We start from the raw sequence: 25,639 nt of genomic DNA on the forward strand, positions 1-25,639 counted from the left end.
CCAATTGCAATGGAGAATTAACAGTCGAGACCAACAGACAAAAATATAAGGTTAAACAAAATTTCGTGCAGTGGTTTGTTTTATAACTAAAGTTACCATTCGCTAACGATTGAAATTTTAGTAACGCGTTAACGGATGATATTTTAGAATTCGTTTCTATAAAATCAGTTTTAGAACAGGAAGATTTGTTGCACCCCTTTAGAAGATAATAAAACACATTTGGCAGGTTGCTCTTTTCCTGATTTTTCATGTTTTTGGCAAGTTTAAAGATTTCATTTTATATACTTTCTATACCACGGGCAGCCGTATACATTTGAATTTCCGAGTCGGGTTAACCTTTCCGGTCCCAGTTTGTACTGTACCTAGCTTTATGGACAGGACTAGCCGGTGCAACAAGGTTGACGCGGTCAGACTTTATGCTTCATATAGGTTGAATTTACTTTGACTACAGGGGCAGATTTGCATGATACACATGAGATATATTTTCAAAGAGACAGTATTCTTATGCAGGAGTTTCCAAAAAATAATGTCCTTCGGTAATAAGTTCCAACAGTAAATTCGATACAGTCGCTTTTACATATGAAGACAGTTATCAAGTCAAAGTAAAATTGAATTTAAGACTGAAACCTTTTATCATTTCAATCATAACTCATTATTTGAAGGAATATCGTAGACCTTAGATATTTTAAACCATGAATTATGTTACTTAAAAAAATCTAAGTTTGAAATATCAAAAGTTTACACCATCATATTACAAAGATATAGGGAATAAAAAATTTGAGTTTTTGGCAAAGACTTCATTTATTTCTGATACATAATTCTATTCTCAAAACTATAGAAGCTACGAGGTCACAAAGTCCCGTCTGTAATGTCGCCTGAATTTTATTTTCTCGATCCTCCTAGCTGTCTAGTTGCCAATGTCCTTTTATGTATTCTTCTTTATATTATTATTTCCATAATAACTTATAAAAAAGATGCAAGTTTTTAAGAAAATGCTTTATTATATTGTTTGTTACAGATTACTCGCTCAATTCACACAAAAGGGCGTGCAAGTGTAATTTAAAATTTGTATTCTTTAAAACAAACAATATAACATTTGCAATTTATTTTAGAAAATCTTATTTCAGTTTACGATAAAAGAAACTTTTTCTCATCATGTCCCCATTTACAGATAATTTTCTGAAGCTTGCTTTTCCTTTACAGATTATTTCAAACCACTGAACATGAATAGTTCACAATTCTGTCCATTCGAGTGAATCACAAAAAAGCCAAAACTTAAGAAAAAGGAAAATGTTTATAAATAAACGTTTTTAGGGCTGTACTTTCTTTGACCCCTGGAAAGTTTATGAATGATCGGCTGAAATAAAAATATTTTACCTTTTACAACAAAAACATACGTTTGAAACTAAATTTAAATAACATTTATAGATTTAAAGAGACTGTAAAGGAAAAATGAAAGGGGGTATAAGTTATATTTTAAATGTTATCTTTAACCTGTTTCATTTTTAAGATTGATATTTCAATCTTAGATTATTTGATTTAATAGAATTTATAGTTTGAAATATTTAAGGTCTACGACATAGACAAAGATATAGAGATTAGAAAATCAGAGTTTGTGTGAAAGACTCAATTCCTTTTCATGTTTTGTGGAAAACACTGAATTTTTCAACAAATTGTATTGCCAGAATTTTCCTTTTTAAACATACTCAATATAGAAACATTCGATGTGTCTTTATTTTAATAGTTATTGGATTTTTTATCAAGTATACTTTATTTAGAAAAATTCGATGTGTCTATATTTCAATAGTTATTGGATTTTTTATCAAGTCTAAATATAGAAGCTAAACAGAAAGGGCCGTACTCAAAGATATTATAATATACTATAGACAGGTCAGCAAATGTACTGTATTCAAAATAACAAAAACACGGCATTACGACTGATTGATAAATCGATATTTTTTTTTTAATTAATTAAATGAAATATTCAAAACTAAATAAATGTAAACTTTTAAGGCGCTTCGCGGGATTTTCGGTTTAAATAGGCGCATTTTTATAAAAGATAAATATTGAAATCTTTTCAACTTTTATCCTCTCTGGGGTCAAGTGATTTGCCGCCAAAAATGTTGGGGCTGATTGGTTTAGCCGTGTTTACGTTTATTGGATTTACAAACAGATAAGCACAAATATATATATATAGATCACCTCTCGTTACGCAATCCATTATGTGATGTAAATTTCTGTAGTTAAGATTCAGATGTCATGTCCTTTCTACAGCATATTCTAACTTCTTTGTCAGTTTTTCTAGAAAACATATTTGGTAACATTGTGTATTTCCGAACCAAACCGACACAGGGTCTTTCTTCGTTATATGTTATATATGTTTAAAATTAACAAAAACTTATAAACTTGGGCTTTTAGTAGCCTTAATAATGTTGCTCTTTAATGTTGCACCATTATGTCTTCGTAAACTAAAAATGTTTCGGATTTTCCTAAAAATTGTTTTTAAAAAAAATCTAAATTTGTTCAGTTTACCATTTTTTAACTTCTCAAGTATCATGTGAGGTGTGAAGAACTTTACCAAAAATGTGGGCCTGCTCGGTCCAGCCGTTTTGATGTTTGAATTCAATCACAGACAAGCCACAAATATAGATTAGGCTTGCCCAAACACTTTTGCAAAATTCCTTACAAAGACTGGAAATCCAAAAAGGCAATCCCAGTTTTTTCGATGTTACTCGACTTTAAAGTTTCTACTACTAAACAGATACAAAGAAACTACAGTGGTAGCGGACTATATCAATAAAATGAAAACGTTTTTTTTAAAGTTTTGATTGCAAACAAGCTTTTTAGATTTACAATTGTTTACAAGTAATCAAAAACAAGCTTTTTTAATTGAGAGCTTTTCTTGGCTATTATGGTTCGGTGTATTGATGCTGTTTAACAGCTTCAAATGAATCTAAATTTAAGTCGGAAGTCGTCTTCATTATTTTGATATATTTGCCTACCACTGTGTATTAGTACAAAGAAATTCTTTTGTCTATAAGATTTTTTTTTGATTATCAATATACGTCGAAATAGTTTCCCTTGTTCTTTTATAATGAAAAGTTTGGGGGAAACTTTAAAAGTTATAAATCCATGTAATCCAAGGTAAAACCTACATCATGGTTTCTGAAATAAAGAAAAGTATTGTGTATGAAAGCGATATGTTTGAAAAATTGTATAAAATACTTTTAATTTTGATATTTGGAGCTTCAACTATTTTACCGAACATAATTTATAATTAATAATAATCCCCTTATTTGCCATCTTTTTTTTTGTTACCATGCTTCCCCGCCATACTTTCCCGTCAATAAAGAGAAGAAAATAAGGAAGGAAAAGGGAAAAAAGAGAAGAATAATAAGGTTTTATATGAGGGGATTGTTTATAAGTACTAGTGTACTTACTTAATTTGCTGAGATTTGCAGTACAGTGTACACACTATCACTACAAAGCCGGAGCTAGTTCACTAGGTGTTTCTCGCTCGAGATACTAATATGAACTGAAATAATTGTTTAATATATTGTGAAGGGTACATGATTGACAGTCGAAAGGTCGGACTGTATAATATTTTTTGGTTATTTGAGCTACAGACCTATACAGTGAGATCCATAAAAGTAAGGAACATGAAGACGATTTGTTTACTATCTCTTGTGTTTTTGATGTTGTATTTAGCAAATAGCTTAATCAAGTGCTTAAAAACCAACTTATTAAGTGAAATGGGTCTCTGAACACTGGACAACTGCTGTGTTTCAAGTTGATTGAACTATTTAAAAACATAACTGTAGAGTAAAAACTGGATGTATAATGCTAACGTATACCATTAAAGTTTATGTATATTCAAAATCCTCAACCTTGATTAGGGTTAAGTTTGTACACTGGGAAAAATAAAGACTGTAACACTGGGTCATGTCGTGTCTTGAAGTTTAAGTCCGTATTCTACTGCATCTTTGTAAAATGTAAGGGTATAAAGAAAAAAAAAGAAAATTAGAATTTATATGAAAATTTTGCGCAATTTGAATAATAATGCCAGACTTGATTATCTATCGTCTTTAATTTTTTATTATTGCTGAAAAAGTAAAATAAGACATTTATTGAACTTGAAAAATTAGCATTTGTACTGTATCACGGTGATTGAAAAGATTGCCATTAAAGACAAAAGTTTATTTGCACAAATAAGTGATTATGAAATTATTTAATATATAAACATCTTATCTTTGAATTAATTCAGTCTGCATCAGCCATGCTTCCCTCTCTTGGATTAGGAAAATATAGATAAAACTTTTTGGAATTAATCTCCAGAATTTGAAAATTATAAAGTATTCATATTTCTGTAGCAATTAATTTCAATGATGTCCCCAGCTATAAGCCTATAATTCAAGCAAAAGAATTAAAACCAAACTCTAAGAAGTTTATTTTGATTTCAACTATACAGGGTGTTTCTCTACAACTGATATTTTTGATATCGGTTGTAAAGAAACACCCTGTAAATTTATATATGGACTTTATAACATACAGGGCTACCCACAAAGGATAAGACTTCAGAGACGACTGCTCGGAATTCATTCTGTCTTTTTCTTCAATTCCCAGTATCCTGCTGAACCCCGTTTCATCTTTTCCAACCCGTTTCATATAAAGTTCAAAACTTATTTTAGTATTATTGTCCAAAATCAACTTTTAGGTAAGTTTAAACTTTCAGGTCGTCTTTCTTTAAAGTCTCATCCTTTATAGATAACCCTGCAAGATATTAGCTAACAATATTTTCATTGGCTCTGAGTTCAACCCTCGTGCAAATCCAGCCAAAACGCTGGTCATCACTTTTTGTGTTTTTACTTTTAAAATCTCGAATAATGCCCCCCCCCCCATAAAAATAGCTTCAACGTAAAAATGTTAAATCTATATTATTCTAAACCCCAGGATTGCTCCTGTTGGGTCCTGTCTATGGTGTAAATATACTTGGTAAGCAAGCACATTAATCAAATTAACAAAAGCTACAAAATATTGTGATTTTACATTCCTACGGTGGTATGCGATTATATCCATATAATGAAGACGACTTTCGATTTCAATTTCGATTTATAATATAAGTTTTTAAAAAGCATGGATACGCAAAAACATAGAAGTCAAGAGAATATGTCAATTAAAAAAACTTCTCTTTAATTACTTGTAAACTTTTAGTTCGAAAAAAGCTTATTAATAATTAAAGCTTAAATAAAACGTTGTCTTCATTATATTGATATAATCGCATAGATTAATAATACTACAGATAGAACACTAGATGCCGTCTTTTCAAGATTTAGGGTTTATTCGTTTACAAAAACCCTGAGTCAGAATTACAATACAGAGAGAGACAGCATGCGCATAACTCATTTGAGCCTCTGCCTCAGGGTTATTGTGAATGAAAACCCCCTAAATCTCGAAAATACAACATCTAGTGTTCTATCTGTATTGTTTTCAATCTATGCATAATCGCATTAAAGGTAGTGAAGATTTAATTTCACGAGATCCGATATTTCTAAGTTGGTATAACCGAATTACAACCTTTTGTCTGATCATGAGATATCTTTAATATATAATCAATTTACATCTAGTAAAACTAGATCTGCCTCATGTATCCATTATCAGACCAAAGGTTTTTAGAGTACCGTTGTGAATCTAATATGCTATTATAAAAAAAGGCAAAAGAAAATTTCAAAAATTTCAATTTTTTTGTTCAACTTTTTTTTTGACTAGGTGGCAGTCCTCTGGCGACTGACGAGCCTCCGTTTGAGAAGCTTGACCACAATGTTCAGCCTGATGAAAGATGGGGAGCTGCTGGTCAGCGTCCTTATCCTACCAATGCCTGGTGGACCAACCTAGGTATAACAAGTCAGACTAAAAAACGGACCGATCTCACGTAAACCTTAAAGTAAATTGAACATAAGATTTTTCAATCATAACTCCGGTTTTAAACCCTTCTGATTGAGCTCTTTTTGTCTAATATAGATTAAGAAAGGTTTTTTTTCCTTCGAGTGTAATACATGTATGTTCCTAGTCGAACTTTTGAAGGAAGCTAATAAAAACCAGACCTCTAACTTTAATGATTACGGTGCAAGGGAGGCCTTACAAAAAAGTTTAAAAAGTCAGAAAAATGTTGAAAAATACTAAATTTTACTTTTGACAAGTATTAAAATGTGATACATATTATTACAATCATGTTTCAAGAGCTTTTGAAATAAGTAGATTTTAGATCTATAGCTTAGTTAATAAAAAAAGTGATTTACTGTTTTTGATAATTTGATTCACCAACAAGTCGTTTGACCGTCCATTGCCATTTTAAATGCTTAAAAAATAGCGTCTATCCAGTTATAAAGGAATTGAGTCTTTGGAACAAAATCAAATATTTAAACATCAATATCTTTAGAACCCGATGTTGTAAACCTTTGATATTTCAAACTCAGATTATTTGATCTAACAGAATTCACAGTTTGAAATATCTAAGGTCTGCAACATTTGGTTCCAAAGATATAGTGATTAGAAAATCAGAATTTGTGGCAAAGACTCAATTCCTTTAGACCTAAACCTTTGGATATTTTTTTATTGATAACCCTGAAACATAGAACAGAATTGCGAAGAAGATGTAGGTAGTAGGCATTGTTGCGGCTGGTTCAAATACCTTGTATCAACGAGATCCAGTTGAACAAGATGGATGTTAAATTTTATCTGATGAGAGGCCATGCATGAAAAGTTTTGAACTAGTTGTAGCTAGTTAGCTAGTTACAACTATATATTCCGTTCACGGTTCATACTTGTCCATCTTAGTAAACCCAATTTATACCAATGCACAAATCTACGAAAATTTGCCAAAAATAATTAATAAGATTCTTTATCGTGATTGTTTAGTATTTGGATCTGGTGAAAACTTAGCAAATCCTATGCCTTATCAAGTAAAAACTCTTGATGATGGTGTTCATGTATCATTCTCGAACAAGGTAAAATTATGTTTATGAAAAATGAATATTATTCTTTATATTTACATAACGTGTCGTGTCACTCTCGTGGAAAGCAAGTCATCGCCACACCCTACAATTCATCGCCATACCCTACAATTTTGACATATGTTGTAATTTTATCACATTCAGTACATCCACATCAATCATGTTGGATAAATTATCACATACAGGACATCCACATCAATCATGTTTGATAAATTATCACATACAGAACATCCACATCAATCATGTTGGATAAATTATCACATACAGAACATCCACATCAATCATGTTGGATAAATTATTGGGCTTGCATTGGATGAGCAAAGATGGGATTAAAAAGATTTCTGGGTCGAGCGCTAAGGTTGGAGGAAAATGCTAAATATGCTTTAATAGTTAATATTTAGTTTAAAGTTTAGCTCAAGGATTATGGAATCCCAACTGGAAAAGACCGGGATCGGAATTCGTTTTCTTAAATGTTGCTTTTTACTTTACTATAAAATAAGACCATCTTTTGTGTTGCCAACTACGTGGATGTTTTTAATTGTATTAAGAGATTTCATGCAAAGCAAGTATGATCACATGGTGAGGCGGAACGGGTCGACACTTTTTCCAATGTATTCCATACCCCTTGGTTTAGATTCAAGATTGTTTTTAAAATAAATTTTATTTCTGAGGTTGTTGAGGCAAAATACATTTTCATGGCATTTGTACCAAATATTATCATTACTGCAATGGAAGGGATGGGATCCAGAGTCTTGAGGTAATTTAGTTTTTTTTACCATTTTTCAAATCTCATTTCCAATACTTTTTATTACATGGAATTTTCTATTTAAAAGAGAGGAATACCGATTCACAAAGGTACCCTTTAAACCTTTATCTGATCAATTTTTCTAAAATATCGTATTTGCCACTCTTCAGATACATGAGGCTCACTTACAGTTCCTTGAAGAAGGTTGAGTTAATTACTAGCCCCGTTCTTTCGTGAATTCGCTATTAAAGATCTAATTTCTTAATTATCAAAGTAAGAAAGTTCCCATCAAATCAAGTAAAGTGGTTGTTAAAGTTGAAATATTTTTCTCCTAGCTTAGCTTTACTAGCATTTTATTTTTTTTTCAAAATTTTGGGGCTAAGTGTATGAAACTTTAATCCGACAGAATTGATTTAAATTAGTTAAAATGTATTTAATTTAATTCCATGTCTCAGAAAGTTTAATTCAATTTCGAAAAAAAATATCCGATTTCTGATTGGTTTTCAGTCTGAAGGCTTTACCAATGAGAGAGAATCTAATCAGGCGACAGTTGAACATTTAAAAGTTTCAGCTTGAGCTAAACTCCATTTAAAAGATCCCACCTCCTCCGGCTGTGGGACTTTAATCTAAGAAATGTTAGATAAGGAATTGCTGAGTTTGTTTACTCTAGACTAAATAAAGTTTCCTTAAATCAATCCAAAGGAAATTTATTTGGAAAGATTTAACATTTTTCTCAGAAACTATTACTATAAATTAAGCAAAATAAAAGTAAATTTTTTTATATGAACTCTTGCATACTCTCACTAGAAGATGATGATTTATTTGGTGTATTTTCTTAAAGTAAACTTCCCAAATGGCATTTTCAAATTTTATTAAATGTGTCATTTGAGACTGAAACAGGAAATATGTCTTATGTATTTCAAATTTTTTAATTCTGTTGATCAATTTAATTTAAATATGAATTAGCAAAGGTCTACGCCATCAGGATGCAGTTAAAGGGATTATGAAGATTATAAATATATAATTTCTTTGCCTCTTATAGATTATTGTAGATTTGGAAAGTTCCTACTTGGGTTAAAGTGTTAACTGTGAAAATTAGAATTAACATGAAAACTGGTATAATTTCATTCCACAGTTTTCTGGAGACCACTGTAGTTTCAAATATATATGTTAAGTGCATGGGATCCCCTGTCTGTAACAATGGCCTATGACAAAGTTGAATTCCCATTTGTCCGAGGATCTCCATATATTACAGCAAAGGTAAGGAAAATTTCTATTTAATTTCAGAAAAGCTATCTTTTTAAAGGGACTGTACACTGTACACGTTGTTTTAAAGGGACTGTACACTATACACGTTGTTTTAAAGGGATTGTACACTGTACACGTTGTTTTAAAGGGACTGTACACTATATACGTTGTTTTAAAGGGACTGTACACTGTACACGTTGTTTTAAAGGGACTGTACACTATACACGTTGTTTTAAATGGACTGTACACTATACCCGTTGTTTTAAAGGGACTGTACACTGTACACGCTGTTTTAAGGGGACTGTACACAGTACACGTTGTTTTAAAGGGACTGTACACAGTACACGTTGTTTTAAAGGGACTGTACACTATACACGTTGTTTTAAAGGGACTGTACACTGTACACGTTGTTTTAAAGGGACTGTACACTGTACACGTTGTTTTAAAGGGACTGTACACAGTACACGTTGTTTTAAAGGGAGTGCACACTGTACGCGTTGTTTTAAAGGGACATTACACTGTACACGTTGTTTTAAAGGGATTGTACACAGTACACGTTGTTTTAAAGGGACTGTACACAGTACACGTTGTTTTAAAGGGACTGTACACAGTACACATTGTTTTAAAGGGACTGTTCACTGAACACGTTGTTTTAATGGGATTTACACAGTACACATTGTTTTAAAGGAACTGTTCACTAAACACGTTGTTTTAAAGGGACTGTTCGCAGTACATGATGTTCTAAGTGACCCTCCATTTGTAGAATGGCATGTAATAGATATAGTAACAACGCCCTTATCTTTGAAACCTGAACATACATATATATGTTTTATTATAGTCACCTGCAACCGTGTTATCGGTTAGTTTAATCTTTACCTGTACCTTTATACCAAAATATAATTAGTTGAATATAGACTCTGTTTACGGACGGTTAGAACTACTCGAATAGAGTATAGTACAATAGATGGCAACGTAGAATTTGTACACTCTGAGTACAGCTGTATTCTTACGTCACAAGTGTCAACAGTTTTATGTGTCCGACAAAGTTAGTATAAATAGTGATAATTTTAGAATAAAGTGCTTATATTCCAGTAAAATAAGTGCAATTTTATGTTTTCTTTAGTTTCTGTTTTTACACTTTATCATTTAATCTTGGAAAACATGTCAACTAATGTGAGAGAATTTCGTTTTCCTTGTTCTATTTGACACTTGTGACGTCGTGTATGATTGGTCCATTTCTCTGTTGCCACCCATTATACTTGATAATCTATTTGGAACTACCATTGCTCAGTAGAGAGGATAGAGATTGATAGCTTTGTGTGTGGATAGATAAACACTTAGATCTAACCAGTGTTTGGGAGAAGGGATAGTGTTTGATAACTTTGTGTGTCGATAAATACATACTAAGACCTACCAGGGTTCAGTTCGTTCAGTAGAGAGGATAGAGTTAAATAACTTGTGTGTGGATAAATGTACACATATAGAGAAATATTAAAGTAAGGCATATATCAATACGATTGATAGTAGTTCCTCTTTAAACATTTTACTAATCCAGGATTACAGAGCTGTCCGCATCTCATCTGCAAAACCGCGCATTTTGCGAATAAATATATATTTTTAAATACATATATAAACAAAAGACATTTTCTGGAAGTCAAAGAAAAAAATATGTTTGAATCAGCTGTGATTGGTTTCTCCCATCGATGATTAGATAACAGTTTAAATGGTACTACTATGTATTAAGAATGCCACTAAAGAAATGGAGAGTCCATTAAAACTTTATCTTGTAGACTCTTAAAGAAACATTACATATTCTAATTTTTTCTTATTTGAAGTATTCTGGTAAAACTCCTATTCTGGCAAGTACACATGCTGTTATCAGCGTGAATGGTGAGGCAGTTGGAAGCCAGATCACGTAAGTATAATTCTGTTCATTTAATAAAAATGAAAATTCATAAAATTTTTAGTCAAGTGTTAAATTTGTTTACTTTAGAACAACATTAAATACACATAAAATTACTTAAAAGTTTTCCTTTTACAATTTTTTGTCACAAGTGCAGTAAACACATTTTACAATAATGATTTCTTAGTGGGAACAAGTTTGATGTTGATTTGAATAACGGCCAGCACTGGATGGTATATACAAGTTCAGATGTTAGCTTTTACGTCAACAGTGACAGCCTTTCAGCATCTGGACCATTTACTGGAACTCTCCGGTAAGTGTCAACAATTATGTCTCATTGCAGAAAGATTCTAGATCATGGCATAGCAGATCTGAACAAAAAGCTTGACCTTTCTGTTTTGATATAAATCTTTAATTCTTGAAAAATTTCAATATGAAAGCCAAATAAAATTAAAAAGAAACACAAAATTTGTGAACGTAGAAGGCTTAAAAGAACATAAAAATAAATCAAATTTAAATGACTCTAAAAAAATCACTCAAACCCTATAATAATAACCCTCTGTTTAGAGTTGCTTGTGTTCCCCCAGGAGAGAACTCTGCTGACCTAGATGCTCATGCCGGGTCTATACCCATTGGAGGAGAGGTAATTTAGCATCTTTATTCTAGGTCTGCATACGTTGGGGGAAAAGTAATTTAGCATCTTTATTCAGTGTCTGTACCTGTTGGAGGAGTGGTAATTTAGCATCTTTATTTAGAGTCAATGATTTAGTTTAAAAGCAGATCTTCATAATATATAATACAGTGTGGCTACACAGTAGCTACCTGTTTCAGTTTTAAAGTATTTAAACTCAGTTTCGGTGTAAGCCAAATTATTAAGCTTTTCAAACATTTCATTTTCCCACATTAAAGTGATAATGCTAATGATGAAACTGAAGGTTCTAACACTGTTTCCCAGGTGACAGCTGAATCTGCTGGAGATACTGCAACTATCACATTTACCTGGAAACTGGAAGGATCCGGAGAACCTCTCATCATGGCTCTGCCTCATCATATGGATATCCTACAATCACCTCAAACTGGTGGAATCAGGTCAAGAATTAGTCACTGTTGGTACTAGAATAGGGTAGGTAATCATATTATTAAAGCTGTTGTCCGTTGCTTGTGGTAAGTAAATGCATCGTTGGGAATGCCAGAGTTCACTAGCTATGAGTTCTTCACCATTAATTGCGTTGAAGTGGACTATAGTGATGTCATGTCTGCACATCTTTTCTGCACTATATACAGAGTTGTTTTTGTTTCCTCTGTTTTCCCACTGTATTAACTATTTGGAATAATTATATTTTTTTACAATGAAGAGAGTGTTTGCTTTAAATTTTATCTCCAAAGTTCTTTAGTAAATTATGATTAGTGTTCTTCATAATTCTGATTTTAGGTACAATACCATCAAGGGAGATATGACTGGAATAATAGGCTCTGTGTGGAAAATGACTGAAAGATTAACATCTATACAGTGGGATGCACCAAGAGGAGTTGCACCTAAATATCTGGATGCTGTTAGGTAAACTCAATTGGGAACTTTTGAATGAACAGAATAAACTAAACCTGTTATCTCCTGGTTTCTGCAGATTAGTTGTCCTCACTTGGTTAACATTTTGGATTAGATTATGAAATGGGAGATTGGCAATTGTAAAGAGAGAATGAGTTTAGCTTAAATTCTCGTTCTTTTTTGTTTCTAGCGCATAAATCCACTAAACACTTACGTGAAGAAACGAAAATTTTTAATTTTAAAATATGAAAACAAGGCTATCTCGGTCAAAACTGCTTAGTGCTGTTGTGAATCTTTTAAAATTACACTGACAATTCCTTTAAATTTAAAACTTTACAATTTCAGAGATGCTTTGAAAGCAGATATCGGAATTCAAGTTGTTGCTGGGGATCCATACTTTGGGGGAAAGGTATGGTATCTTTAGTCGAAATATGTATTTATGTATATATGTGGTATCTGGCGAGGGAAGGAAGACCAACCACAACAATTCCTAATCCAAGCCACATTCTCCTTATTTTCTTGCCCAAGCCACCTCAAAATCCTTGTCTTTTCAAAATATTTGTTTTAAGTATATTTTTTGAGTATCTGTCCATATTAGGGAAAAAATGAAATACTGAATTTTCTTTTACAAATTTTAAATTTGTGAAAAAATGTATATGCTCCCAAAACGATGTTCTACAAAAGCATCTGTCTGCAGTAGCCTTTTTTTGCGTAGAATGCCGCAAATTATTATAAAATTTTTATCAAAACAACTGTTTCATCCAGCCAAATTGCAACAAAATTAGATATATTTAACTAAGATCATAAAGAGTGAAAAAAGGCAACAAGACCGTTTTTGAGGCAACTTGACAAACTCAAGAATGATCAGTCTTAGCATCGTCAGTACTTTTGCTAGTAAAAAAAAGAAAAAAATTTCGATTCTAGGAAATGGGAACCCTTGCCCGTCTTGCCTTGATTGCTGATGAACTGGGAGAAACTGAGTTGGCAGCCACCTATCGAGAGAATATTAAGAAGGCCATGGAACCCTGGCTAGCAGGTAGGAGTTGAATAGTCTAGGGGCAGGGGGCGAGGGGCAGGAAGCAACCGGTTTGGTATTGATTTGATTTTTCCGGAACAGCTAATTTTTTGGAAAAAGAAAAATCTGGTTTGAAGTTTTCAAATAATTTACATTCAGTTCCAACTTCAGTAATATAGATAATGATGGGCATCATTTGAGGCCAAGTTTAAATATGAAATCAAGAAGTAGTTACAATGTCTATAAAGGCGGAGGGGGTCATCGATGAAAACTTTTGCTTTCGGATGCTGTTATAACCTTCAAAAGTAGACCTAATTAGCTCAGAAAAGAATCCAAGGATCCTTAAATTACAGATCTATAATTGAGCTCTGTTTTATTCCAAAATATCGATACAACCACAGATTTTTCTTCTCCTTATAGGTTAGACTGTAATCTAAAACTCTCTCAACATTAGTACATGATTTAAAACAAAATATTATACTTGGGACTATGTTGTAATTTCATGTAACATCATATATATTTGTTGACTTTAAAAGTCACTATAATAAAACAAAGATATCTGTAATGGATATTTCTAACATTTATTTTAAAAAATGAAAGTTTTGAAATATTTGCATAAGACTGAGTAAAATTGGTTGGTTAAAAATGAACAAAGAAAACTATTGACGAACATCAGTTGGAACATATTTGTAGACTGTAGAGCTTCATGATGGTGGTACAGATCATCAGGAACTGGAACAACAGGTTTCCGCTCACCCCAGGCTTTGGATAAGGAGGGGGAGAGATCGCAGTTCTATCACTTTTGAATATGAGGGAATGCGTCTCAATGTTCGCATGATAATTTTGGAACTCTTGGAACAATATTGAGTCCAGGCTTCATGGATAAGGAGGGGGAGAGATCGCAGTTTTATCATTTTCGAATATGAGGGAATGCGTCTAAATGTTCACATGATAATTTTGGAACTCTTGGAACAATATTGAGCTGGATGTAAGCATCGTCTGTTGATAGCTAGGTATCTGCAATCTGCAATCACCATGAAGGAGCCAGGGTTGCTCCCTGAGACGGAGTTGTGATCATCTCCAGTGTTTCAATCTGACTGCCGGGCTGGGATGTGTAGAGGGGTGAGGGTGGGAACGAAGGAGCGAGGGTGACATGTGGGTGCTTCATGGCGGAAATAGATAAACACGTCTTGAGAATAGTCAACGGCATCTGAGTCGGTAAAATCGTCTTCCTTATATTATGAATTTGTGTTAACAATATTGTCTTAAAAAATGGCCATTTAAATCTTAAAAGCTCAGTCTGTCTGGTAGATTGTTAAACAATGTTTTCTTACATTTCCATTTTCATTTTTTATATTTTTAGGAACAAATTCAGATCATTTCACGTATGATCAAACCTGGGGTGGTCTTATAACCATCAATGCAATGAATGACGGGGGTGCCGATTTTGGACAGGTAAGTTCAATTGTGACCAAGTTAGTTCGATTTTGGACAGGTTAGTTAGATTTTGGACTATTTAAATCGATTTTGGATGAGTTAGTTTGACTTTGGATAAATTAGTTCGATTTTGGACAGGTTAGTTCGATTTTGAACAAATCAATTCGATTTCAGACAAGTTAGTTCAATTTTGGACAAGTTAATTCAATTTTGAACAAGTGAATTTTATTTTGAACAAGTTTGTTGAATGATGGACAATTTAGTTTGATTCTAGACAAGTTAGTTAATTTTTGGACAATTAAATTGGATTTGAACAAGCTATGTTCAGTTGTGGACAAGTTAATTTGAGTAAAAGTTTAGCTAGACAAGGACAGATCAAGATGATTTTGGACAATCTAGTTCCATTTAGATGTTAGACAGTATAGTTGGGGTTTGGACAGGTTAGATACATTCTAGACAAAAGTAGTTGAATTTTGGACAGGTGAGATAGATACATTCTTTTGGACAGGTTAGTTAGAATTTGGGACAGGTTAGTTAGCTTTGGACAAGTTAGTTAGATTTTTGGACAGGTTAGTTAGATTTTGGACAGGTAAGTTAGATTTTGGATGAGTTAGTTAGATTTTGGACAGGTAAGTTAGATTTTGGACAGGTAAGTTAGATTTTGGACAGGTTAGTTAGTTTGGACAAGTTATACACATTCTTTGACAAATGTAGTTGGATTCTAGTTGGATAGTTGGTATAGTTGGATTTTGAACAAGTTAGATACATTCTAGACAAATGTAGTCTGATTCTAGACGATTATAGTTGGATTTTGGACAAGTTTGTTTGATTTTGGACAAGTCTAATACGTTCTTCACAAATATAGTTGGACTTTGGCAAGGTTGAAATAGATTTTTCAACAACAAACAACATAATCCTTGTTATACTTCTTAAAAAGATCTGAAAACTTTAAAGTAAAGGGCTTTTTGCAGGCAATTAACTTTTACAAGGTTTTATACAGTTTAAACGTTAATTGAAACATTACTGCAGCAATAGTTTTTAACTCTACAGCAGTGCAGTGCAGGCATTTGGAAATAAAATCTTGGAATAAAAATTATTCCTAAAGGAACTGTACACGTAATAACGTCTGAGCCTCCATTAAAAGATACCCTTATCTGATCAAATAAAATCCTTTATTCTCTATATAAAAATTGATCATTTGTGTTTTGGGTTCTCTTTAAAACCGACCTGCGGATTTTTCAGCAGAGACAAGGTGGAAAATCTATCTTTTTTCAAGATAGAATAACGACGATTTCTTCTGTTTTGTTAATGAGATAAAGTTTTAAGGGTACGTACATACGTACATACACCCATACGTACATACGTACTACGTACATACGTAGAGCTGGGAATTTGGTATGCCTCATATTATGTTACTTTTTTAATAGATGGTCACTTCAAACATAAGAACAAAGTCAAAACTGACCCCCTGAGTATCTGTCCATATTAGGGAAAAAATGAAATACTGAATTTTCTTTTACAAATTTTAAATTTGTGAAAAAATGTATATGCTCCCAAAACGATGATATACAATATTTCAGGGGTTGTATAATGATATACAATATTTCAGGGTTGTATAATGATATACAATATTTCAATATTTCAGGGGTTGTATAATGATCATCATTTTCACTACGGATACTTCATGTACGCAGCTGGTGTTGTTGCGAAGGTAAAAATCTAAATTATAAAAGAAAAATTATGAAATTATAAAAGAAAAGTAATATGATAACAGTGGCATATCCCTCAAATAGATATTTTCTACTTCTACCCAGTGTTGTTATTACGGGTAACATAGCTGTAACTCAAACCGTATGTTTATTGAAAGCTCCCTTCCAGCTCTAGCTCTCAATGATATATTAACAAAAGTCATGCTTAACTCTACAATTCAATTCAGAATATGAATGACAACACTGAAGTCATTTGATATTGCACCAATTTACACCCAACCCCTAACCCTACCTTATTCCTCCATGCTAAGAGGGCAATGTCATATTCACAAAGGTACCCTTGAAAGCTTTGTCTGATCAAATATGAATTACATATTAATGTTTATAATTTTTTTTATGAGTTATTATTTTCAATTATTTATCAGTTAAAGGTTTTAAGGGTACCGTTGTAAATCGGACTTGGATTGAAGGGTCACTTGAAATTAAGCTAACATTCCCTTTAAGTTCTTGAATCTACTTGTAGTAACACCCTTTATTCTGCACCTGTACCTGTACCTGTACCTGTACCTGTACCTGTACCTGTACCTGTACCTGTACCTGTACCTGTACCTGTACCTGTACCTGTACCTGTACCTGTAACTGTACCTAATACACTGTACTGCAAATTTATTATACTGCAGGCTGATCCTGCATGGGCTGAGAAATGGCGAATTCCACTTTTTCATATTCTTCGAGATATTGCAGATCCATCTGGAGCTGATCCGCATTATACCCTTGCCAGGTTAGTAACGGGACTATTATACTTCATGAAATAAGTTCAGAAAAACAAAAACGCAGTCACTTAAAATAAGTTGCTGATGCGCATATAATAAAGAAGATGTTTCATCCATTAGGGTTATCTGATATCCTATATATAGAATATAGAAACCATTAAAAATATATATATGATAATAAGCCAAATATACATTTGTAATAAACACAAACAACCAAAATAGATTATTTTTTAAATAACAGGGACGCTAAAAATCCAGCTGCATTGAAAAGGGTTGAGAAATATTGCAAAATCGCATGGCTTTACTAATCGGTATTTTACTGTAAACATTTTTCCCGAAAATCAGGCCTACTTGTAATTTTATAATTTTAAATAGCCATATAATATACGGGGACAGTTTTATAGAGCTCCATATATTTATTCAATTAAAAAAGTAAATATCTGCAGCAAATTCCATATAGTAGTTTAAGAAGACGACATTCCGAAGTTCTGGGTTAAACTGTAGGATAAGGTTCTGTTTGCAAAACATGGCGTCTAAGAATGTTTAAGTTTATTTAGAGCTTAATTGATTTCAATTGAATCTAAAGGGTTGATACCTTTTTATTAAGATAGCACTTAGCCACTTAAAAATAACTTGATCCGGCGCAAACTTTGAAATGGAATTTAATTTCAGGGTAATCTTAAATAACGCCCAAGGGCTACTGTTTTGGGTGTGAAAAATCGAATTTTTAACTTTAAAGTATAAGTAAGCGTAATTTCTCGAGTGACCCTCCATGCAAAGATGATTTACAACAGTACTTTTAAAAGCCTTGTCTGATCTAGTATCAGTTGGATATCCATGTTTTTGCTTCTTTAAAAAGCTTAATATCATTTGCGGGTTCTCTAAAAAAGTGCTTTGTGCATTTCTTTTCTTATACATGCGACAGTATTCCAGCTTAAATATCTAATATCGAAAACGCCTTTTTGTGATATTTTTCAAATGTGGTCTACCATTTTTGTATTTTCAAAATTGACGGGGATTGCGAAATAGACAAATTTCGATTTATTTAACAAATCAAAATTGTCTTAATAACTAATATCTTCGTCAATTTTTAAGTTACAAGAAAGATACACCACTTCATGAAAAACTCGTCAGGCATACAGCCTAGGTTTTTTTTACTTTCTTTGCCATGCATTAAATATCAGAAATCAAAGACGACTTTCAATTCGTCTCTCAATTCCCATGTTTATTGTGACACCCTGTACGAAGCAATGGAGAAGTTATTAGAATTAAACACCTTCCGAGTCAGAAAAACGACAGTATCTTCCAAATTTCTTATCAGATATTAAGGTTTCAAGGGTATACCTTGAAAATTGGGCATTGTCATCTTTGCATTATGGGTCACGTTAAATTACGCTTACAGTCCCTTTAAATTATCCCTTTTATTTTTTCATTGGTACATAATTTTTACATGTGCAAGGGGTAGACAACATTAATTACGTAATATACATTTTTGCAGGTGTTATTTAAAGTTAGACCGGGGAAAAATTGAAAAATTCAGAAAGAGATATTAAAGAAAGATGCAAAAAAAGGTGGCTTAAATGGGGGGGGGGGGAACAGACTTACTGCGCGGGCACAGATTATAATCAAAAGTATTGAACTCTTGTTAATCAGTTTCCTACTCAAATTAATCTCTCTAGAAGAAGATGGTTTACTTGGTTTTGCCAGGAATAGTCTTTATGTAAAACTAGTTTTAGCAGCATGAAAGTTGGTCTTTTACAGGGTGTCCCAAAAAACATGGGAATTCAGTGACGAATTAAATATCGTCTTTGTTATGAATTAGCAATGTAATACCTAATTTCAAAAGCCATATTATTATTATGTCTGCTAGAGTTTTTTTTATGAAAAGGGTAAAAGATGTGTAAAGATGTGTCTATAATGTCTCCGCAAGATGAACAGTGAAGACGGACAAGTTTACTCTTTTTGTATACTGCAATTATCTTGTTTTACTAAAAATAACCATATGCAGTCAAAACATAAACAAAAAAATGTGAATATAGCAGACGAAACTCTTAAAGATTACAGCTTTCTCAGTATAGGTATCGCTATACTAAATCAAAGAATTATTTAAAAAGACGATATCGAATTCGTCACTGAATTCTCATGTTTATTAAGACACCCTGTTGTTTAAATGAACCGAACTTGTGAGTGTACTCGTCTAATCTATTTTTTATCTCTAGGTGCAAGGATTGGTATATGGGACACTCCTGGGCCAGTGGGATCACAGAGTTTGGAGACGGACATAATCAGGTTCAGAGCTCTTCTGTATATCTATCTTATATATCTGTGTCTCTATCCTATCTATACATAGTCCACAAAAGACTATACATCTGAGAGTTTCAGGTCGTTTTTAAAGTTTCATCTTTATGTTAACCCTGTATTTCAATAATCACGAAGTTAGCATATTAGAGCTGGGAACTTTAGAATGGTGGATATCAGGATTAATGCTTAATCCTCTCTTTTTGCTAACCTCGAGACTAACATAACCTCGAGATTATGTTAGTCTCCAGAGCTGAAAACTTTAGAATGGGATATCCTTAATCCTGATCGGATAATTAATCTGGAGATTAAAAATGAGAGGAGAACAAGCAAAATTTAATCTGGATATTAAGAAAAAGAGTGGATTAAGCATTAATCCCGATATCCACCATTCTAAAGTTTTCAGCTCAGATTAAATATCTAATTCAACAAATTTGATTCTAGGACCGCCAGATTTGTTCGTTTTCTTGACTGGAAGGGCCTTCACTTAATTTCTAACACATTTATTTAATAATGCATTAGTTGAAATTAGTTTAAAAAGAATTTTAAACGTATTATCACATATTTTTCTTCACCGATTAATTTACAAAATGGCCGACAACAAATTATTTATTTGTTAGAAATTGCGGAGGTCTTTCATTAAATAAAAATTATTTTTAAGACTGTCATTGGTCAATACAATTTACGAACTATATTTTTGAACTTTCAATTGAGAAAACAATATACGGATATCCAAAGAGAGAGAAAAAGAGTGGATTAAGGACTAAAATTAAAAATTTCCACAGTGGGTATTCGGATTAAGCAGTCGGGATTAAAGGTTATTCATTCTAAGATTCCCAGCTCTGCTTGCACTATCTTTAATTGTTAGTAATCCAAGGTTTAGTTTAATATCTTTACAAGTTAGTAATCTAAGGTTTAGTTTAATAACTTTACATGTTAGTAATCTAAGGTTTAGTTTAATATCTTTAGATGTTAGTAATCTAAGGTTTAATTAAATATCTATAAATTTTAGTACTCTAAGATACCGTATCCTATTTATGTTGTTGTTAGGAGTCTACCTCTGAGTCAGTGAATGGATGGTATGGAGTTTATCTTTTTGGATTAGGTATTGGAGATCAACGTATCAAGGTAAATAAAAAGGGACTGTTCACTTTATTTCAATTAACGTCCTGGATTACCAACTGATGATTTATATCTGAACACAGTAAATTACAACCTATACAATTGTAGATTTTTACTGCAAAGCCCAGCAAAAAAATGTCAAACTTTGTAAATTTTCAGAAAATTTTAATTTTTTGAATTTTCAGAATGAAGGATTGACATAAAAATGGCAACAATCAATTCTCATTTTGTTCAGAATTCGAGCATTCCGTTAATAATTAAATCAACTTACAATTCTTATTCCTAGTAAATTTATATTTTCTATAATTTGTGTTAAATCAGAAAACATCTTTATAATTTAAAAATATGAATTTAGGATCTTGGACGCCTACTGATGGCAACAGAAATAAGGTAAAAAAACCATTCCGTATCTTTTATGAATTAATATTCTGATTCACAAGTTTTACATTTTTTACCCATATACAAAAATAAATTTAGATTTTGACGCAGTTCCCCTTTAGAATAAGACTGACGCACTGTTACTTCATTTAGGTCTACGCATAAGTACTGGCAGATGACAAGTTCAGATTCTATCTATCCAGAACCATTTGCAAGCAACAAGGTAAGATTACGCTTACAGTCCCTTGAAGAAAATTGAGGATCATTCTGTAATTTTTAACTTATTCTTAAAGAAAAAATGAAAGACGAAGTTCATTCATAGAGAATAGAATATATATTAGAGGTGAATTTAAAGAATCTCTCGGTATGAATTTTTCTAGTCCCTTTCAGCCTGAAAGGGAGTTCAAAGTGTACAAATCATGTAAATGTTCACAAATTATATGCAGTAGAGTACATTAGTACAGTATGTTCCCTAGACTATTCATTTCAATTTCGAGTTTTTTAAACTGTTAAATAAACTTTATAATGAATTAGGTGAATAAAAAACATCATTTGATTTATAGTTATAACGGAAAATCATCGTTTGTAAAATGGAAGGCAGTCCATGTGAAATGATCTTTGGTTAATTATGAAACCAGCCTATTTCATAATTTGGTTTTCTTTTAACAATAATTTTAGATTTTCTATAAATTGATATTCCAGGGCCCAAAATATGTAAAGTACACTTGCAGTATGGAAACAGTACAACAAAATGGTCGTTTTACACTTTTTTCTAGTAAATTCCCCTCTAATATATCTTCTATTCTCTATGAGTTCATTACACAAGGTGTTGGTTCTGACTCTATATGAATTCTAGGTGGTAGGTATTGTCTGGAGTACTAAGGTCGACTATGGGACCTGGTTTGGAGCTAATGTAGAGTTTATCCACTGTATCCAGATGCTTCCTTTTACACCCATCTCAGAGGAGGTTCTCAGGAAGGAATGGATCAGTAAGTAATTCACTTATTCATCTTCTTAAACTGAACCAAGAGTAATAGCATTATAACAAGCAATAGAATAAAGGAGTAATTAAATAAAGCGGTAATAGAACTAAGGATTAATCGAACTAAGGAGTAATTAAATAAAGCGGTAATAGAACTAAGGAGTAATTAAATAAAGCGGTAATAGAACTAAGGATTAATCGAACTAAGGAGTAATCGAGCTAAGGAGTAATAGAACTAAGGAGCAATAGAACTAAGGAGTAATAGAACTAAGGATTAATCGAACTAAGGAGTAATAGAACTAAGGAGTAATAGAACTAAGGATTAATCGAACTAAGGAGTAATAGAACTATGGAGTAATAGAACTAAGGATTAAAAGAACTATGGATTAATAGAATAAAGGAGTGATATAACTAAGGATTAATAGAATAAAGGAGTGATATAACTAAGGATTAATAGAATAAAGGAGTAATATAACTAAGGATAAATAGAATAAAGGAGTAATATAACTAAGGATTAATAGAATAAAGGAGTGATATAACTAAGGATAAATAGAATAAAGGAGTGATATAACTAAGGATTAATAAAATAAAGGAGTAATATAACTAAGGATTAATAAAATAAAGAAGTAATATAACTAAGGATTAATCGAACTAAGGATTAATAGAATAAAGGAGTAATATTACTAAACAGTAAAAGAACTATGGAGAAATAAAGCCAAGGAAAAATAGCGTTAATTAACCAACCAATCAATCAATCAATTTGTCAATCAATTAATCAATAATATTTGTATCTAGATGAAGACTATAGTGTACTGTCTCCTGCTATATCTAGTTCTAGTTCACTCTAACCAATAAACTAATCAGTAAATTAATCAATCAATGAACAACCCAATCAACTTTATTTATATCTAGATGAAGAGTACAGTGTACTGTCTCCTGCTATATCTAGTTCTGGCGAAGGTTGGAAAGGATTTATCTACATGGCACACGCGGTGATTGATACAGCAGCAGCGTGGGCAGAGGTCAACTCTCTGACTGGGTAGGCCGCCATCTTTTTTCTTTGAACCCAGTGCAGAGCATGCAGTGTGTCCCACGAAACTTGAAAGTAGAAAGACGACTTAAAGGTCGTCATAGATCTTTGACATTATTGCGACATTCTTTCGTCAGCCTACGTTTAGATTCATGATTCTTTAAACATGAATCAATTCTCATGGTCCTGCCATTTCCAAAATGTGGTCTGCCTTTTTGTGTTGTCAATATTACCGAAAATATTAAGAATTTCGTTCAGATTTCAATTTATTAAATAAAATCAAAACTTTCGCAATCTGAACAAAATCTCCATACAGGGTGTCTCATGAAACATGACAGTAGCAAGACGACTTAAAAACGTCTTCGAACTTAGAATTAACTTTTGACCTTCAGTCGTCAATCTACTTTCACATGTACGATTCTTGAAAAATAACCACACGATTCTCCAAGTACTGGCATTTACAAAATGTGATCTGCCTTTTTTGTTCTGTAGGTTGTAATATATCTGAATGATTTGTTTGGAATTGAATTGATTTCTTAAGATTCGAGTCGAATGTTGCAACTTTCTGAATTTGTATGGACGCTTCGGTATTCNGTTTGGCATAGTGTCAAGAAAGCAAATGTTTAGAATAAACAAGAAAATATTTGCTCTTCTACGACTCCTACGACCCAAAAACAAAGCAACTAAAGCAAATGGTACTAACCCTGTATTTTGTTAAAGGTTTGATGATGGAAACTCTAAGACAAATGCTTTACATTGGGTTGCAACTAGAGAAGGTGCCTGGCAGTAGAATTGGTTCATTTTAGCATTTTTAATTAATAAGAAATAAAATCTTAATTCTTTTGTGCAATTTCTTTTTTTACGTAACGTAATGTAACGTAACGTAACGTAACGTAACGTCACGTAACGTAACGTAACTGTAACTGTAATAGCATATAGTAAAAACAATATTCTGGAACCAAAGAATAGGTTTTCTTGTTTTCCAAAGTTAATTAGAAAAAATCATAAAAGATACAAGGTGTCCCTTTCTAAAGGAAAACTATGTAACAACACTTAAATCGTCTCTGATAACTAACCAAAAATATTACATATCTATATATAAATTTGGCTTGTCTGTCTGTATCCAGTAAACGTCAAAACGGCTGAACCAATACGGCCCAAATTTTTTGTGGGACATCATGTGACCACAGGGAAGGTTTATGAATGATAAAAATTTGTAAAAAAATTTGTTTTAAAGGTTTTTAATTTTGTAAAAAATTTAAATTTTTTTCTTTTTGTTTTAAAATGTAAACAAAAAGAACATGTTCATGATTTAAATAGAAGATGGGCGCGAAGCGCCCTAGAAGCCCAGTATATATATACTTTGCTGGTCTGTCCGTTTGTTTGTGTCCAATAAACGTCAGCATGACTGAACCGATCGGGCCCAAATTTTGTGTGGGACCTCAAGTAACCCCAGGGAAGGTTTAGAATGATCAAAATTTCAATAATTTGCTTCCAACAACAATTGATTTCCATTAATAAAAAAAATCCAATTTTTTTTTTATAAAATCCGATAAACTTTTTTGGTATTGTTATGCAATGTTTACAAAGAGTGTTGACAATTGAAATAGAGGATGGACGCTAAAAGCCTAGTGAAATACATTTAAACCTAAACAAGATCCTTATTACCCACGTAATTCATGAAAGTTCATGAAAATCTAAACTTTATTTTGGAATCAAGATTTAAAATACTAAATCTTTTCTATAAAATATGCACATTAAAATTGTATTTCTCATGTTTTCCTTAAATGCACAAGAAAAGTCAAATACACTTGTTTTAAAAAAGACCGTCCGTTCAATTAAAAAAAAGTATAATATATTACTTTAAAATGGTCCAGTGGATGAGATTCCTAATTGTTTCAACAAGGTTTATATCATTTACAATGAGAACAATGAGCATATGATTTCCTGGGATAATATAAATGCCTGCGTTTTGACCGAAATTTATTAGTTCAACATAAACTTAATTTTCATTTATAGTTCTGATATTTTTAGCTTATGGTAGACATAGTTCTTTAGCTTAGGGTAGACATAGTTCTTTAGCGTAGGGCTGGCATAGTTCTTAAGCTTAGGGTTGGCATAGTTCGTAAGCTTAGGGTTGGCATAGTTCTTTAGAATAGGGTAGACACAGTTCTTTAGCTTAGAGTAGACATAGTTCTTTAGCTTAGGGTAGACATAGTTCTTTAGCTTAGGGTAGACATAGTTCTTTAGCTTAGGGTAGACATAGTTCTTTAGCTTAGGGTAGACATAGTTCTTTAGCTTAGGGTAGACATAGTTCTTTAGCTTAGGGTTGGCATAGTTCTTTAGCTTAGGGTTGGCATAGTTCGTAAGCTTAGGGTTGGCATAGTTCTTTAGCTTAGAGTAGACATAGTTCTTTAGCTTAGAGTAGACATAGTTCTTTAGC

At 32.4% G+C, this 25,639-nt stretch overlaps 1 protein-coding gene across 1 annotated transcript; it reads left to right on the forward strand.

Moving 5' to 3' along the window:
• Positions 1–24,041, forward strand: LOC111702516 (probable endo-1,3(4)-beta-glucanase ARB_01444). Its single transcript, XM_023474234.1, has 24 exons — positions 1–50; positions 4,265–4,298; positions 4,951–4,992; positions 5,767–5,892; positions 6,916–7,004; positions 7,682–7,767; positions 8,931–9,015; positions 10,839–10,918; positions 11,094–11,219; positions 11,474–11,549; positions 11,862–11,995; positions 12,339–12,464; positions 12,798–12,861; positions 13,377–13,488; positions 14,831–14,922; positions 16,550–16,615; positions 17,294–17,394; positions 19,606–19,675; positions 20,735–20,812; positions 21,162–21,196; positions 21,338–21,407; positions 22,041–22,173; positions 23,079–23,205; positions 23,917–24,041. Exons 2-24 carry the CDS (start codon positions 4,277–4,279, stop codon positions 23,984–23,986), a joined length of 2,010 nt encoding a protein of 669 aa, XP_023330002.1. The 5' UTR covers positions 1–50; positions 4,265–4,276; the 3' UTR covers positions 23,987–24,041.
• The last annotated feature ends 1,598 nt before the right edge of the window (positions 24,042–25,639 follow it).

This window comes from Eurytemora carolleeae, unplaced genomic scaffold (genome assembly GCF_000591075.1).
Source record: "Eurytemora carolleeae unplaced genomic scaffold, Eaff_2.0 scaffold117, whole genome shotgun sequence".
In the NCBI taxonomy this organism is placed as follows: domain Eukaryota; kingdom Metazoa; phylum Arthropoda; class Copepoda; order Calanoida; family Temoridae; genus Eurytemora; species Eurytemora carolleeae.

What these genes read in the sequence shown, in the direction of transcription:
- LOC111702516 (XM_023474234.1), top strand. Translation starts at nt 4,277, where the DNA reads ATGCTTCCCTCTCTTGGATTAG. An exon ending in CTCCATATATTACAGCAAAG is followed by an intron (nt 9,016 to 10,838) that starts GTAAGGAAAATT and finishes TCTTATTTGAAG; the next exon opens with TATTCTGGTAAAACTCCTAT. An exon ending in CCTCAAACTGGTGGAATCAG is followed by an intron (nt 11,996 to 12,338) that starts GTCAAGAATTAG and finishes TTCTGATTTTAG; the next exon opens with GTACAATACCATCAAGGGAG.